Source organism: Macrobrachium nipponense, chromosome 9 (assembly GCF_015104395.2).
Source record: "Macrobrachium nipponense isolate FS-2020 chromosome 9, ASM1510439v2, whole genome shotgun sequence".
Lineage (NCBI taxonomy): Eukaryota > Metazoa > Arthropoda > Malacostraca > Decapoda > Palaemonidae > Macrobrachium > Macrobrachium nipponense.
Genome location: NC_061110.1, coordinates 22238313 through 22257369, shown reverse-complemented (window position 1 = coordinate 22257369; position 19057 = coordinate 22238313). Strand labels below are relative to the sequence as shown.

At 40.0% G+C, this 19057-nt stretch overlaps 1 protein-coding gene across 1 annotated transcript in view; it reads right to left on the bottom strand.

The window, feature by feature from the left end:
- LOC135218386 (cell division cycle and apoptosis regulator protein 1-like) overlaps window positions 1-19057 on the bottom strand; it is a 184240-nt gene that overhangs the window by 76153 nt on the left and 89030 nt on the right. Inside the window, exon 7 of the mRNA XM_064254676.1 lies at window positions 15263-15543. Within this exon, the coding sequence (XP_064110746.1) occupies window positions 15263-15543 (281 nt within the window). The remainder of the gene's footprint in view (window positions 1-15262; window positions 15544-19057) is intronic.

Sequence of the window (19057 nt, the reverse complement as noted above, 5' to 3'; positions counted from 1 at the left end):
CACTTAGAAATGCATATGTTTCTTGGTTTAGTATAGAAGCCAAACCTTTTATCATGGGAAGTTCACTATGAAGTAGGACATGTCAAATACCTATAGAATACATAACTTAAAATGCAAAACACTCTAATCAAATAGGACTAGTATCATGTAAGTCATTGACAAAACTGCTCAGCCAAAATCTCTCCTCTCTTACGGATTGCTAATATATTAAGAAAGAAAGGGCAAGAATCGAATATCAGATGTTCCATTTTCGTTTTACAAGTAATTCAAGAATATCTGCGTACGAATTGTTATAAAAGATTGCAATCCTTTCTAAATGCTGGCATGTTCAATTACAAAAACTGTTACAATCTTTAAAGTTGTTTTCTATTGCAAGTTCACTTAATCAAGTCTCCTCAAGATTTCAAGAAAAAAACCTTCAGACATTTAGATCAAATGAAAAGAAAACTACCTACTTAATACAAGCTACCACTAGTTACATCCACCATCAAAGGAATAACATCAATCCTGACTGCAGGTGTCGGCAATGAAAAAAGGCTAAGAATATGGCACTATTGCCTACTTACTCCTTAGTGGAATTGGGTTTGAAATATTGCTAATCTAATAGTATATTCCCATGCAATACATGACATCACCTCTGAAGCACTATTACACAAGCTACATTTCTTGAAACTACAAAACTTATTTTATTTTGACCTCTGAAGCATTATTACATACACTTCATCTCTTGAAACTACAGAATACCTTATATTTCATACAAGTGAAGAAAATCTTATGACATTTCATTCTCTGAAAAACACATCCATCAACTAATTCAACTACTAACTATAGATTTCTTTTTGTCGTATAACTAATCTAATCTATTAATAATCTATTATTGATTACTTCATCCTGGCCACAAAATCAAAATTAAAAACTGAATCATAATGCTGGCCCAAAGGAACAAATTTCATCTTAAAAATACACATCACCTAGCACCCTCCAACATCTAAAACTTACCAGATGGATGCACTGATATTTTCGTGATTTCATAAAGTATCATCATCAGAGATTTGTTTCTAATGCGTGATTCAATTTTAAATGGAATTAAGAGCCAAATGGCAAATTAATCATAATTGTGATGTATATGTGTTGAACATGTTCAACTCAAATTCCATAGTTCTTAAGTATAGCTTCTCTTAATTAATTATAGCCACCAAAATAAAGGACTCCATTTATTTTATGGGGTTTCAGTGAAGGTAAATTCAAGGAAATTGTGTTTGTCAGGTCATAAAAGATTAGAAACTGCAAGATTACTGTTGTAGACTGACTACAACAGCAAGGAACTAACATACTGTACAGTAGTTGTACTTTCATATCAGCTTAATATAACTGTTGGTATAACTTTGCTTTATTCACAAAAGTGAAGCATCAAAATTACTTAAAATACGTCATGAACATAAGCATTACAGATAAGACAGTTATATCAAGAAACTATAAGGAAAATGTATGAGAAAAAAACTAAGATTACATTTACTACACTACAAACAAAAGCAGATGAAAGGAAATACAGAATGCACATGGACCTGGACTTTGGACTAGGTTGAAAGTTGAAGTATGGTTTTCAAGGCACACAATCTTCTCAACCACATCCATCTACGAAACTTTCATCATACGAAACTTTCATCAGCTGTTTACAACACTAATGAGAAAGAGAATTACAGTAAAAGCTGAAAAACAACACACACACAAGAGAGGTGCATGGAACTGTACCCAAATCTTTTCTGATCCATCACGATGCCAGCTTTGAATATCTAAAAGGGTAAGCAGGCAGTAACAGGAAAAACAGTTAACCCTTACTACTGTTCACTCAACTGACACAACATACTTTGATATAAGAAAAAGAACTAACATATATGTAGTATATTAAGTGAACAGACAGAGACTTGACCAATAACAATCACACAAATACTGTATGCACTAAAGCTAATAACTAGTTATCAATATCTATATGAATCTGTCCCATGAGAACTTTTTTATATCTAACTATGTAAATACAACCGATATGTGATTTAATGTTGAATAAGCTATTATTTGACAATCTACAAATTTAAATCTATCATAACTTTTAGTCCCCTACTAGATATCAACAGCACATCACTTTTAGTATTCAAAATGTTCAGAAGTTTTTTATAAGGCGATGAGTGGGAAATCTATTTTATAATATGATCAAAATAATGCTCTGCCTTCTATACAAACATCAGTACACCTACATAATTGTGAACAGAATTATTACTATTATTCTTGTAAAGGATTAGTTTATCCAGACCTCTGAGCCTAATAAAGGCCCTTCTCGGGCTGGTTGTGAACAGAATATTCCAAATCATGTTAAGATTTATGTTAAGAGTGAAAGGTTGGAATTCCTAGTATCTACTATGAAGATGTTTTCGTTTGTTTACCTATAATATAAATGAAACTTAGATTTGTTCAGTTACTTATTATATGTGTGATACTTATACGTATTTGTTCATTTACTTAATATATTAATTCCTTTCACATAAGATATTAAAAGTAGCCACCGAGGTGAATGAGAAATGACTTGTTTATACAGTAGTTACACATACCTCTTCTCTATGTATTGTTCACAAAAGCAGCTGATGGTGTGGTGTAGTTGCATGAAGTAGGGAAGTTTGTGTACTCAGAAAACTGTAATTAACCCACCACCTGGTCCACATTTTGTATTTCCCTATTTTTTTTTTTTTTTTTTTTTTGTCACTACCCCGTTTTGTGTAGCAATTGTTATAATCATACTATCCCTATTTTTCCTTATACAGTAATTACTTGATATAGTGTATCTTCTTTCTAATAAATATACTTATATCAGTTGAAACTAGTCCCTTTCTATATAACACACCAATGCATCGATGGTTAACTATTCACTTCCTCTATTCCTATAAACTAATTGTTTTTTCCGTCAGTTGCACTACTAATAGTTTCACAAAACAGCAGAATCTGAACCACCTCCCCTCCCTCAAATATGCCTAAATCACCTTACTTTTTGTGGTCACGCAGTGATCTTAAAAGACCTGCTTACACTATTCCAAGTGTGTTTACATTACAGCAGGATTACTATTCCAGGACTATTAAAACTGCTAAGCAACTCAACAGTTGGACAGTCACACTCCTTGGTTGTCATCTTAAAACAGGTGGTGGTGTTCAAAGCACTGTACTACTGAAAAGTGAGTAAAGTGATTGATGGCTATCTGAGGGTCCAGGTGCCACATATGTTTCACTAAATACATTCTTGTATGATAGACACAGACTAGTCTGGGAACATTTGAGACCACAAATGTGGGAATATATGAGTGACAGGGCTGCGACTGAATAACCATGCACAAGGCTCCCTTCGTTATAAGCTTCACAAAATATCAAGAGCAAATCTATACACGCATAACTACGGTCAATACTCCAATCATGTTCTGGAGTTTATGTAACGAAGTGACAATTTATCTACTTTAACTAATTTTCAAAATGGACCGAGGTTTGTAAATGTTAAGGTTTCTATGCACTATATGACTTTATCTAGTTCCTTTTATCACCTTACTCTGGTAGGATGCCTATTCAAAATTTAAACCACAACCAATGTTTCAAGTAAAATGTATGTAGAACATTTTGCCAAAACAATTAAATTTATTCATCAGGAACTCACCATCAAGCTCCAATTCCAGGACAAGTTAATATAGATGGGTCCACATTTTGTGGAAACTACTGGAATTTAAATACTACTCCTGGCACCTTTACTAGTTATTCCAACCTTTCAAGACCAGACACAGTACAATCACATCAGGTATTGTGACATCTATACCTTAAACCTGAGAGGAAGGTGTTTGTGTATCAGAAAGCCAAGTTTACTCAACGGTTTGTTGTGAACTCATTATTGTTATAATAACAATTTGGTTTGTCTGTTATCAGTATATTTCAATTTTTCTGAAGTTTACTCTATGTTACACTTTGAATTGAAGTCAGAGATATCCTAAGGGCATTCATTAACCTACATCAACAACAATTCATTGGGCTAAAAAAGAAGAATAGGGGTAAGAAAAAGGAATTGAATTGAAGCGTGGACAACAAGACAAGATCAAATATCTAATGATCAATTCAAACCAGAACTGTATAATTCTGTTAAATGCCAGTAGTTGTCAGAAGAATGTTGAAGTGTTATTTGATTAAAATGAACACGCAATTTAAGCACATATGTAAATGTACCAAGTGATCTACTTTAATAGCCAACATTTCCATCTAATTCATTTAATTCTCAAATTTTAATATTAAGAAAAAAAAATAGTTAAAATACACCATCATTAACAGACCTTTACATTACAGATTGAACCTGAATATTCAAAACAACGATACTTTTGGTCTAGTGCCTAAATGCATGTAAGCTGGAGCATGAAGTATACTTAATGCCCCACATGCCTTGTTCTACTATATTACATTTAAATTAATCTAAAAGTATTTTAACAGGTCCCCCCTCCAACATAACTTTCCAACTAAAATGAAAAACTGCAACTCATATTTGAGGAAATACCAACGCAACCAGACTGTTTTTCAAAATTCATCTTCTTTCAATATTTACCAAAATGCATGTTACCACAACTATATGAACTCTTACCAAAACATAAAAATTAAATTTTTATAAAAAAAATTAGGTTTTATACATATACTTACCAAGTAATTACATAGCTAAAAGTTTCTACAAGTTGGCAGCTAGAATTTTGAAATTCATTGCTGGATCCACTGGTTGTGCTGACATGAGAAAGGTAGACGCAGTAGAAGGCGGTGTCACCAAAGAAAAGAATCCAGGAAAAGTTGAAAGAAGGTATTTCAGTGATAATACGTAGGCTGGAGGGCAAGCATCTTGAAGTGCCTCATCAGCTTCATCCTCCAACACAGAAGAGCTCTTGGGCACTATATGCAACCCGGGTGTGGGTGGTTGCTCGGAATACAAATCTACCCGAGACGAGGAGCACTTGCGAGAGGACGAGTGCTTGGAAGCCAACGGAAAACGTTCTGGGCTGTCCCAATGACTGCAATACGGATCAGGACTGGGGAGAGGATCCCTAGTTCTCTTACACTGCACTAGGGGTGACTGAGATACGTCCTTTGCACGCCTTTTCAGGGGGCGCGAAGCGTCCAAAAAACGGCAGACACCTGGGAGACAACTCATCAGAATTCGATGAAAGAGTGCACATCCAAGGATACACCTTTCCAATGGCATTTAACTACAACCTGGGAAATAGCAACAGGTTCAGTACAGGGGGCGACAACCCATGAGCAGACCTCACCAGCCTCCCTCAGACTACCAGTTTGACTCCTCCAAGGTTTAGGAGAGTATGTCATTGACCTTTGCTTAGGAGAATCAGCAGGCCGGGAAGACACCTCCTCACATACTGCACTTGCACTAGGCACTACTGGGTACTCAACTGACACAGCACCAACACTAGGAGCCAGCGATCACTCCAAAGCACTACTATCATCCATAAGGACCTTCCAGACATGGGTAACTGAGTAAAGAAATTCAGCAATAGACTCAAACCTCTTATCAATTCTACTTTCGAGACTGGCAATGGTGTTGAGTTCGGAAGGAAGGAAGCTGGGTACAGGAGCAGGTACAGACAGAGAACCGGGAACGGAGTCAATAGAAATAACAGGTTCATCCACATTGACATTATCTTTCTCTATCCTTTGCCAATTTACTTAAGTGTGATTTTAAAGTCTTCCTCTTATCAATGCTGCAATCGTTACATTCATCACATCTTACTTCTGTTGAACATATCTGTCCCCTGCAATATGTGTAAATGGAGTGGTGCAAATCATGAGATTCTTTTGTTAAACATAATTACAATACCTAAAGCTAGAAGTACTCGAGTCTGACATAATAGTAAAGTCTGAAATTCATCATAATTGGGAAAGTAAAAACTAATCAAGAAGTGTCAAAATAGGTAATAACAGAGCCTAACTCTATCTAATTGTGCTGTAAAGCTATACAATTCAAGAATACTTTAATAAACACAATGAAATGTCAACCATAAAGAATATCTTCCAAAATAAACCTGGAGCTAGTAACTAGTGTACAGCCATTAGCCAGCAGAAACAAATTGAAACCATGCTTGCTAGTTGTTCCTCTCTTGCCCCAAAAGTGGGTGGGGCTAGTCACCTAGCCACTAGAAATAGTGCGACCTGTGAAGTTCAAAATTCTAGTTACTGTTTTGTAGAAACTTTTAGCTATGTAATTACTTGGAAAGATACATATATAAAAACAAACTCCTTTAAGGACATAGATTCTATCCATTGGCTACTTAGGCAAAAATCTTTGGCACATACAGCCTTGCTGAAGCACTAACTGACCCTTAATTCATTTATATATTGCACTGCTAAAAATGAGCTACCTAGACATAAGCTAAGCTGCACATTTAACTTAAACAACCATCAGTATTCATTTACTATTTTTTTCATTTCTCTATGCTGCAATTAAAAAAAATTAATGCTAATAGCTCACTAAATATAAAAACAAATTTTTTCTACAAAACCTTATATACAAAACTTTAATATTGATATTACACCCAATACACAGCTCATCTTCCATCAAAAAACTCCTGAAATAACTGGAGACAACATTTTCAAAAAGGATTTGTTAGTGACAAGTTTTTACAGGAAAAATTCATAAGAACTTACAGGCATAATGTATCAACCCACACCTAACTTCATTTGACCTAACATCAACTGACAGCTGCACATACTTTAATGAGTATGGCATAATAAATATACGATGCTGGCAGCTTGACTATGTGTAAGTTTAAAATATATAATGTTGATTGGTTTTATGTAAGTGAAACAGAAAATGCAAGTAAACCCCTTATCACTCATCAGCAGAGACAATGCTGTGCTGCACTCAAGAACTATACCACCCAAGAGGGGGAACTCTTGCCTCTCATACCACATTAGGTAATTTTTGGCCTATTGGCCAAGGAAAGATTGTTGATATCAACTGGAGGGTTGTAAGACTTGGTACTGCTAGTAAAGATTACTATCACTATTATCATCATTATAAAGTATGGCAGTTAAATGAGACTACCAGGACATATTGATTCTCTAGAATTCACCCTATGGATATATTCTTCAATGGAGGTTAGAAACTTAAGGTTAGGGAGGTTAGAAAGCTATGTGACACAAGAACAAGGAAAAAACTAAAAAACCACAAGCAAAGACCTTTCAAGATAAAGGAACCCAGCAACAAACCTTTGCTATGTAAGATACACTTCACGTTACTTCCCAATTAGGCACTACTGTGGATTTGTATATAACTGAAGTAAAATTATCAAATGTTTAACTTGATCAGAACACAATACACATCAAACTCAAAGGATAATGAGGTGGCAACTAACATCAAATAAATCCTCTTATGCCAGATAAGCTAAAGACCAGAAGTCCAAATTCCATTTTGAGCCGTAAGAATCAGTTAATTCCTGCTTAATTTCATCTACATAGTATTCTGTTGACAAATTTTCATAAAAGATAACAATTAAAATTAAAACTGCCAAATTAAAGACACTGCAAAAGAATACCCTACTCCTAAAACCTCACTGGCACCTCTTGCAACCAGCATTCAAAACCATGGGTTACAAGTTGCTAAGTGTTCAAATCACAAGGTATTAAGACTGCAAAGACAGGGTTTATCAAGGTGTTAAGGTGCTGTTGAATATCATCCACACGTTTAACAAAATGTTTAGGTACTAGTAGTGAATACCATCCCTATTGTAATAAGAAAAGACTGGCTAACACTTCCCCAGTGACAGCTGTAATATTCTAATCATTATCAAGATGATATATGAAATTGAAGAAACTGACATCAAGCCCTAATGAGTTCTTTCCTCATGATAAATCGTCTCGGAAGATGGTACAGCAAGGTGTCCACAGGTGTGGATGGGTAGGTTCTAGTTCCAGTGTGCAAAGAGTGGCAGGTTAGCTTCAGCTGCACAGCTTTATGCCTTTTACTCTTCATCCACTCCCTCTGGTCTCTTCCTACTTTGCTATTCAACTGTCTAATCTTTGCTTAAATTTTCTAAACATAATGAGACTTGGTGGTCTTGTTAACAAATTTATATAATAATAATATGGAGGGGAATTACCAGTAAAAAAAAAATAAATAAATAAATAAATAAATAAAACTTCCTCTTCACCAAGGACACAAAAATAAGGGAAAGTACAAGACAATATACCAAATTTGTAACTAATTTGTATTTTTCATAACTAACAACCTGAGGTCTTAACATTAGGATTTACTAGCGCCAAGCTGGAAACCGGGTAAGAGGTAGAATTAAAATTACACTTGTGAGATCCAGGGACTAATGGCATCTATACCAGGTCACGGGGCATGTATACCCAGAATGCCCACGGCTACCTGTGACCCATCAGTTATTTTCCTACCGCCTTTAAGATAAGACGTGTTACTGTCTATCTCATTTAAAGCCGGTTTTTTCAGTTTGCCCGTTCTTTATCCATTCATTTTTTATTTTTCATTCCTTTTCTTTTCTCCAAGTGTGATCAGTGTGTGGTAAGAGTGTATACGTGGTATGATGGAGAATTTTGCCTCAACATCGGGATCGTCTACCGCTTCGAAGAGGAGACAAAGGAAATGCCCAGGAGTCAGTGGCTTCCCTTGTTCTAGGTTCCTAACCTCGGTGTCGACGGATCCTCATCCAACGTGTAGTAGGTGCAGGGAAAACGTATGTACGGTTACTAATCCGTGTTCTGTTTGTCGCGGTTGGTCGGTGGAACAGTGGAAGAAGTTCTATGGGAAAAGCCAATACAAAAGAAAGGGGGTGACGCCATCTTTGGATGACCAAACCTTACCGGCTTCTTTTGTATCGGTAATAAACCAGGCTGCTCCATATGTTTCTCCACCTGCTTTTGAATTGTCTCATACCCTTCGGTTTCTCCTAGCGGTTCTGTATCGGAAACGTCAGGAGGGGCCTTGGGTAATTTTTATGAATAATTTGCACTCTCCTTTGTTCCCAGCAAGTAGAGGGGGAGATCCGCCATCTTTGTTCCAGGCTCCTGCTACGCAGCGCATAGGTTAGATGGTACGTGGTCAGCGCTAGGCCTACCAGGCGTACCAACCTTGGATGGTCTGCTTGCGCATTATATGACGTCACGGTTCCAGCAGGGGCCGGCAGCGCTGAATGTTCCTCATCCCCGGGCTTGCAATTTATGGGAATTAATGCCGCTGCTTCTCCATCCCACGCAGTATTTACAGCGAGGCAGAACGAGGGAGGTAATTTGGCAGCAAACGTGCGGTTACCAGCAGAAACCTCTCAGTCTCTCCCTACGCGAGCGATGACGTCACAACATACGTCACACTCTGAGATGGCAGGCGTGATGACGTCACAGACCGATTCTCGGCCTTTTTCGCTGCACCCAGACGCTAATACGCCTTCTGATCCGTCAATGCAAACTGTAATGCAGAAGTTACAGGATATAGAGGAGAGAATGAATAAGAGAGACAAAAAGAAAAAGTGTGATTCGCCTTCTTCGTCTTCTTCCTCTAGTTCGGCGTCATCGCTAAGTCCGATAACGTCACGGCGAGCGCCAGTCAAGCGTTGGAGGAGGATTCGGGAGTTCCTAGCGGATCCTCGGGCCAAGAGGAGAAGAATCAATTCTTCCTCTCCTTCGGACGAAGACTGTCATTTCCAAGTCAGCAAGAAGGTCGGAAAATCAGTGGCTATTAAGCACAAGGTTGCCAGACGAAGCCGTTCGCAAGAGTCCGAACAAGCGAGAGAGGTGACGGCCGGCGAGCTAGCGGCCGAGGCGGAGTTGCCAGTTCGGATCGCAAAAACTGCGATACCTCTGGTAAAATCGACGTTGGCGGCGAAAGGTGGTGCAGCAGAGGATGGAATGCAGATCCCAGTTTCGCCCGTAAGGCCGTTCAAAATACGTACGAAGGACGATAAGGCTCCTATTAAAAGTACAAAAAATAGAGAGTTGGCAACCTCGGCGGATACGTTCGTGGAAGGCAGTGTCCGTCTGGATAGAAGGCGAGGCCTGGCTCGCCGACGCTCGAAAACGATGCCAATGCTAATAAAGACGAACTTACCTCTGTCTTAAGGGAGCCTTCATCTTGGAGATCTAGACGAGATTCTCGCTCTAGATCCGTGAGCAGAGAAAGAGTGAGACGTTCTCGTTCCCCTGCTGACTATCTGGATCGAGCCAACAGCGGCCAGCAAAGATCAAAGAGGCCGCGGCCGTAGGGGCAGGCGGCCGTGGAATTCCGGGCCGTCTGTCAGAAGATAGAGGCGAGACAACATCTCTCGTGACGGAGAGTGGTACACTAGAGCCGGAGGAAGGAGAAAACCAAGAGTTTTCTGGCCTCGTATGCAGAGGTTATTGATTTGATTCGTCAATTCAGTAGCCTTTCGGAGAAGACAGAAACACCGGCCAGTATGCTTCCTCCTGGAATTGACATGGCGTTTGGACTAAAGAGGGATACCAAGGTGTCGTATGAATTGCCTTGCTCGAGTCATGCGGAATCGGTCTTGCAACACGTAAACGCAAAGATTGCAGGGAGGGATAATTCCTTAAGATCTAATAGATCATTTAAATTTATTCCCCCTCCAATGATAAAGCAAAGGAAATATTATACGACACCGAAGGTCCCTTTGCTGTCTAGACAAATGAACCCTAATGTTGTAAGGTTAAGGCCTGGATTAACCTTGGATCAGGTTAAAATGGAGTGCCCTTCGATGACGTACCAAGAGGCTGCCACGTTAGAAGCAACAGCTTCTTCTGTCTTTCAGGCTGCGTCCTGGTTAGACCGTTGGTTAACAGCAGTGGCGAAAATTGCATCCTCGGAAGCAACAAGGAAAGTAGTAGATGAACCATTGTTCATTAGATTACTACAGTCAGGGTCCAAGGCGATTGCGTACCTGACAAACGTAAGTGCCAATGTTTGGGCAAATATCCTGCTAATGAGGAGAGATGCAGCATTGGCTAGACTAAGCCGCAATGTGGATTTGGATTCCCTGTTAGCAATGAGGAATGGGGATATCTTGGAATCGCAACTACTGTTGCCAGAGGTCATACTGGAAGAAGCGATAGATAGAAGAAGGATGGACACTAACGATAGGTTGGTGCAACAGGCAGTTAGGAAAACCTCTAACAGTCAAACTATTCCTTTGGAGGGAAGACAACAGCAGATGTCTCGAAAGAAACCAGTGAGACATAGCATCCCTAATAGAGTCACAAGACCCTCTTCCCCAAAGAGGATAACTCATCGGCCTTTCACAATAGAAACAACAGAGGAAGGGGCAATAGGGGAAGGGGGGAGAGGCGCAAGAAGATAGGATGGGCGCCTCCCATCACTCGGCCACACCAGTGGGGGGTTGCCTGGCAAATCACTGGAAGGTGTGGCAGGAACTAGGGGCCAGAGCAGTGGGTGGTGGATGTTGCTCAGGATTCGGGTATTTGATTCCGTTCGAGGTAACCCCGCCCCTGACAGATCAACCATTACCCCACGTCACTTATGCCCACAGATCTCAGAAGGCCACTATTCTGCAGGACGAAGTGAAGAAGATGATGGAAAAAGGAGCTGTGCAACAAGTATGCAGTCCGACAAAAGGCTTCTACAGCAGGATTTTCCTGGTACCCAAATCCAACGGGGAGTGGAGGACAGTAATAGACCTGTCAACGCTGAATCTGTTTATAAGGAAAACCAGTTTCAAGATGGAAACTCCGAAAAACGGTTCTACAAGCAGTCAGAATCGGAGACTTTATGCTGACAAGTTCGATCTAAAGGACGCATACTTTCAGATACCAGTCCATCAGTCTTCAAGGAAATTTCTCCGCTTCAGTCTTGCAGGAAAGCTTTCGAGTTCAAGGTCCTGTGCTTCGGATTGACAACGTCTCCTCAAGTTTTTACAAGAGTGTTCACCCTCGTGTCGGCATGGGCGCACGCTCAGGGGATCAGGCTGATAAGATATCTGGACGATTGGCTGGTGATAGCAAAGTCCAGGGAGAAAGAAATACTCAGGGAACAGGGCGACCCTCCTGCAGCTTTGTCACAGCCTAGGTATTGTGGTGAATCAGCAGAAGTCGCAGCTGGATCCAAGTCAAACGTTTGGAAATATCTGGGAATGGTGATAGACACAACACCAAGCCAAAGTATTCCCGACAGACCAAAGAGTACAGAAATGCAAACAAGTGGTGAATGCCTTTCTGGGAAAGCAGACACAGCCAGCAAGACAGTGGCAGGTGGTGCTGGGAATCCTAAACCTCCCTGGAGAAAGCTAGTACCACAAGGAAGGCTACACCTTCGGTCCCTACAATGGAGGATGAAGGAGTTTTGGTCACCAACAGTAGATCACCCGTACGAGCAAAATTCCTTGTCGGCAGAAGTGAGGAAAGACTTGCTGTGGTGGGTGGACGACGACAATCTGACAGTGGGTGTCCCCCTTCAACAATCCTCCCCAGACCTCTTGCTGTTCTCGGATGCATCACTAGAAGGCTGGGGAGCCCATATGGAGGAGTTGATGGTGTCAGCAAAATGGAGTTGCAAGGACAGAGAACTCCATATAAACGTGCTGGAGTTGAAAGCAGCTTTCCTGGCTCTACAAGAATTCAGGGAGAGAGTAAAGGGACACTCGGTGGTATTGATGTCAGACAACACCACAGTAGTAGCTTATATAAACAAGCAAGGAGGCCTAGTTTCTCGGCAGTTACATGTGATGACAGTTCAACTTCACCAGTGGGCTATAGAGAACCTGGTAGACATCAAGGCCAGGTATATTCCGGGAAAAAGAACATAGTGGCCGACAAGTTGAGCCGCAGGGGATAGATTCTGGGAACGGAGTGGTCCCTACACCAACAGGTAGTGGACAGATGCTCATGTTGTGGGAAGGACCGATCATAGACCTATTCGCAACCAGGTACAACAAAAAGTTGGAAGTGTATTGTTCAGTAGTCCCGGACGCAGAGGCAGCAGCAGAAGATGCGCTACAACACCCCTGGGACAATCTGGACGTGTACGCATTTCCTCCATTTTGTCTAATCCGTCAGGTTCTGAACAGGGTAATGCGGTCTCAGAACCTCAAGATGACCCTGGTAGACCCGTTATGGCCAAAAGCAGAGTGGTTTCCAGACCTACTGGAACTCCTAGTAGATGTGCCAAGAGAGTTACCTCCATGGAGCAACCTTCTGTGTCAGCCTCACGTGGAGAGGTACCACCAGTCGGTGAAGTCCCTATCGCTTCACGGGTGGAGACTGTCAAGTATCTCCTCCGAGAGCGAGGGTTTCGCAGAAAGCAGCAACTCAGATGGCAGGGTAATATCAGAAAATCATCTGCGACAGTATTACCAAGGGAAGTGGTCAGCATACTGTGATTGGTGTCGTAGGGGGAACGTGTCTCCACTCGTACCACTATTCAGCAGTTAGCGGACTTTCTGATATATCTCAGAACAGAAAAACATATGTCTGTATCTGCAGTGAAGGGGTACAGGGCTGCTCTAGCCTCAGTCTTACGAATGAAAGGAGTGGACATATCGTCTTCATGGGAGTTGGCCATGCTGATGAGGAGCTTTGAAACAGTCATGCCCAACCCAAAGGAGCTAAAAAACCCCAGAGTTGGGATCTGACCAAGGTACTGAGTAGTCTGACAAAACCCCCTTACGAACCACTAAGGCAGTCCACGGATAGGAGCCTGACCCTGAGACAGTCTTCTTATTGGCCCTGGCTTCAACCAAAAAGGGTGGGGGAGCTACATGGCCTCTCATATCATAAAGCACTCGAGAGGTTGGAGATCAATGGTGTGTGAGTTTGTCCCAGAATTCGTGGCAAAGACCCAAAATCCAACAATAGTAGACGGCAGATTCGACTCCTTTACCATACCTTCCTTGGCAGACTTTGTAGACAACGACAAAGCTGAAATGCTCCTGTGCCCGTCAGGGCACTAAGGGAGTACTTAAAGAGAACAAGGCACCTCAGGCCGGGGTGCCAGAGGTTGTTCGTAAGTACGACCGGAACAAGAAGGAAGTGTCCAAGAATACAATATCATTTGGCTAAGGGAGACAATCAGAAATTGCTTATACTGCAGAAGACAGAGGGTCAGATTTTTCATTGTGACCTGAGCAAAGTGTCATATATGATATTGATTTAAAAACAATGAAAGACTACTCCAATTAAGACAAAAATAATGAAAACTGCAAGCAGAGTAAATACAGTATAATGGGCTTCACTACTCACTGGAATATGTAAGTGAACATCATCACCTGAAATACTAAAACGGAAAAAAAAATAAGTTTGTTCGTCAAACCTGGCACTCCGTAACCAAACACAAAAATGATGACAGTATAAAAAAAAATAAATAATAAAAATAATTTAGTAATAAGCACCCTGGATCATGCAAAAACTAACAGCAGCAGGTGAGGGTGGGGTACCTTTCCTCTGGGCAGTACCATTTTCCAGCAATTGACTAAAACACCGAGGCTACCTCAATTCAGTAACAGTTTACTATGAAGACATAGGATTGTAACGATTACTGAAGTAATGCTTTGTAATTTCATATGAACTGTTGAGACAAGGAACCTAACCACATATTCGAGTCTACCTTTTACCTACTACTTTTCTGTGATGTCATAACTTCAGTTGCATTTATCTCTAACAGTGTATTCCAAATTACCTAAAAATCCCCCAATTACGTTAAATTATGTTATGTTCACAGTTTGATATCCTCATTACCATTACTGAGGTTAACAAAAACCTCTCAGGAGGCAGTTGGTGGTGGATAATGAGCTATGTTGATAGGAGTACCAAAACTATAGTATTTAATCCACATACTAAAGTTCTATTTGATAGGAGTACCAAAACTATAGTATTTAATCCACAATCTAAAGTTCTATGAACAGAGTACATATTACATATTGTCCTTAAACATGGTTTTAAATTCCTTAATATATGCCATCATTTGAAGAACTTTTATATTGTAAATCATTTATTTATTTATTTTATCAACTATAGTGCAATAGCTGGTATACATGCAAGAAATTATTTCCATCCCACTATATCCTATAGGAACTGTTTGTAACTAAGTGTTTCAGCCACACAATAGAACCCCCTTACCCTTCCACACTTTTTGGGCTCAGATGTGAGAAGTTCCAACCTCCTCACACCCACACTTCATACAGGACAACATGACCATAAAATATGGTCTCACAAGACTAGTTCGGAACATTACCAGGTAGTGCACCCTGCTAAGTCAATGCCGGTCAGTGCTTTGCAGGTCCTAATGGCCGTGTGTATGAGGACATTCGGATCCTTCTCAGGGTTGGGACCATCAAGCGATGGGCTCCAGTAACCACCAATAGCCATAGTTTCATTCTTGCCTTTCAAACCGACCAAAAAGTTTATAAGACGTGTTGGATGAACAAAGCAGTCGCGAACATCCGCATGGTCTTCACTCAATGCACACGATCTTCTGAAAATGTCTTCCACAGCTGGTACTGCCATCAACATTACCTAGAAATTAAAAAGTAAACTCAGCTCCATTATGCAATTTGTATATATTAAAGAACATGTACTCAATAAAAACGGGTCAGTAAATAAACCTGTTTACTTACCTTAAACACTCAAAAATGGGGCTAGGAGGAGGGCAGTCCCTAGATAACTATTTATGTCAACCTTTTCATCAGAAAATCTGGCTATTAAGGAAATCAAGGAGAGGAGACACAAGAAGCCATATATCACACCAACCATAATCCCCATTGAGTAAGTACAGAAAGAGCAAAGGCAAGGAACTGTCTTCCATACTCCACAAAAGTACACCTAGTAACTGGTTTTTCAGCAGATATAGAGATGACTAAGGCAATAAAAGGAATGGAAGAGAATGCTCCATAAGATCCTTCCAAGCAAAATGAAAACAAAATTGTGAAGAGCAAGAACATGAGAAAAAGAACTCATTGCCTCTCGGTTAAAAAAAAGAAAAGTGGGGATTGTGAGAGCTACATGGCCCTCAAGGACACCTACAGCTTCCAAGCCCACCTGCGCCTGAACAGTAGGCTACCTAGACTGTCCGTGTACTAAAGTCTGGCAACAACAACAGCCAAAATCACCAAGTTCAGCTTCAAGAGATGAGGAATCAAGGAAACTTGAAGGTTCAACAGACCATGTGCACGCCTTGCCAGGGCCTTCTCACTCACAGTAAAGGTAATCATTGACACTGACATCTCAATGGCAGGATGATACCGAGACTAAAACAAAAACTCCAGGATGAATCAACTTTTTATGGGGACTTGTACTATACAGCAAGCAAACAACTTGATCAATGGAAAGGCAAGAATCTGTGACCTTGTCCTCCCCTAATCAGAAAGAAAGTAATGGAGAAGGGGTAGTCCTTACTCCCAAAACCAGTAACTCAGCAAAAAAAAAATAACAGGGTAAGGGAGGCTAAGTAACCTGGATGCAGTACAGAATCAAAAATGGCAATTTTATACTATACAGGCACATAGCTTGATCAACAAAAATGTTTAAAATTGTGATCTTGTCCTTCTCTAATCACAGAATCAAGGTGGACAAGCAGTAGGCCTTAATCTTCATTCAAGCAGCCATTCTTGGGTGATGAGAAAATATTTTAACTCTTTCATGTCCAACTGACGTAATAGTACGTAAAAATACTCTATCCCCTATCTATCCAAGTGACGTAGCGGTACGTAAAAATTTACAGAAATTTTTCGTACGTGTGGTAAGGGCATTTCTTTTTTATTTTCGGACTAGTAGCGATTTCCATAAGCTAGATCATACCTTGGCCGTGTATCTCAGGTATCAATATGCCAGCAAAGTAGTTTCTGTACTAACGCATAGCTCAAATCCCGGGCGTAGTAAAATTCTACACAATGAAATCAGCTGATCACACCTACACTTCCCTCTCAGTGACCCCAAAGCCATTTTTCTTAACTCTCCCTTTATTCTTCAACTTTTCCGCGCACATTTTTGTATCTTTACAAAGTAATTTCTATGAAAAATAACCGAGAAAGGGCTCTTCAAAAATTGTTATTCTAGCAATAAATGTTGACAACGGTAAATTTTCTTTCAGTTTCGATCAATTTATAACGTCAAAATGAAACTCTTGACGTATCCAAAGCCATTTTTCTTGACCTTCCCTTTATTTTTCAACGTTTCCTCTACATTTTCGTATATTTACAAAGGAATTTCAATGAAAAATAACAGAGATAGGGCTCTTCAAAAAAAAAAAAAACAGTTTCTGGCGATAATTCTCACTATGCACCGGGCAGAGCGCTCTGTTTCTTATCCTCTTTTCTATCAATTTTTTCACCAGCTGTACTTATTCGTTTTCCATTGATTTATATGTCGATATTTAGGGAATTTTTATTGGCTTTTTCTATCAAAAAATAATTAATTCGCCTGACTTTCATAGTTTTTTGGGTTAGGAACGAAAATATAAAAAAAAATAAAGATTTTTTTTTTGTTTTTTTGTTAAATAACTCACATTTTTTTGTGTTTAGAGGGCTGGGACTCTTATTCTGACTATTCCACCATAAAATACTAACATTTAGAAAAAAAGGACAGCAAAATGAACATTGTTGGCATAAATTTGTTTGCTGAATTTTCAAAATAATAATTTTTTCGCACTGTCGAGCGCTCCCAGACACCTCGGATATCTGGGGACACAGTGCTCAAAACTAAGCGGATATGAAAGTGTTAACCTATTAAGCAAATACATGACTGCTCCCATATTGTTCCATTTTCTCACTTACAAAGAATCATTAATGGTCTATGCTAGTTTTTATGCTTTTTCATGAGCTCTTTTTTTATACTGATTTTGTTTATTGAGTAAACACAATAGGATATTAAACCTTAATGGACAGATACCCTCATATGAGAAACAATAACAAGTTTTGGGTGGTGGACGGATTAACCTCTCTCTCTCTCTCTCTCTCTCTCTCTCTCTCTCTCTCTCTCTCTCTCTCTCTCTCTCTCTCTCTCTCTCTCTCTCTCTCTCTCTAAGCTGGTGTTCGGAAACGCCAAACCACTTTCACTTCATTTTATTTAAAAGACGTTGACCATAGATCCTTGGATACCTTTTCTTTGGGTCCAGTGGTGGCGGCCCAGCAAGTGGTATAGCTCATCCAGTACCCCTGGTGGGTCAGTTTGTGTCTAGTCTAAGATGAAGGTATGAAAGTAGAATGAATGGGATGACTGGTCTTTTTTCTTTACTACTTTCTTTCTACTCCTTTACCTACGGGCAGTATGAAGGAGAGTGCCATCATAAGCTGGAACGGACTAGATGCAGGTGAGGTGGTCGGCCATACTGTAAAGTTATTTTAGAGTAGAGTATACTTTTCAGTAGCAACACACCCCTCTCGGTAATAAGGAAGGGAGGGGTGATGGTAGATCCAGATACAAGGGACAAGTGTGGTTCAGGAGAATGGAAGGACCTCTATTTTCACATAGTTTATAAACCGTGGCATAGTACCAGCTCCCAGTGAGGGAAACCAATAGATTCTCTTATATCTTTGGTTCAAGGGTTCATAGTCCATTATTTTGGAATACTCATAATATTCGGAAATGGATTTAGGTGGCAAACTCCCAGTCAGTTATAGCGACTTACCTCCCTCCAATAAGTCTATCCTAATGTTAAGACCAAAGGTTTGTTTCGTATATGAACAAATTACAAATTTGTAACTAATTTGCATATTTCATAACTAACAAACCCGAGGTCTTAACAGTTAAAGGCCCACCTCGAACCACCCCTCTAGTAGTCTAAGCTGGGTTAGAAGTATAACTGGTAGGTCACAGGATGCCAAGGGCATTCTGGGTAATACATGCCCCGTGATCTGGTAGATGCCAATAGTCCCTGGATCGCACAAGTTTAATTTTAATTCTACCGATTTCCAGCTTGGCGCTAGTAAATCCTAATGTTAAGACCTCAGGTTTGTTAGTTATGAAAAATGATATTGTTATGATACAATAAAGTTTGTTCATACTTATCTGGCAGATATATATATAGCTGTAT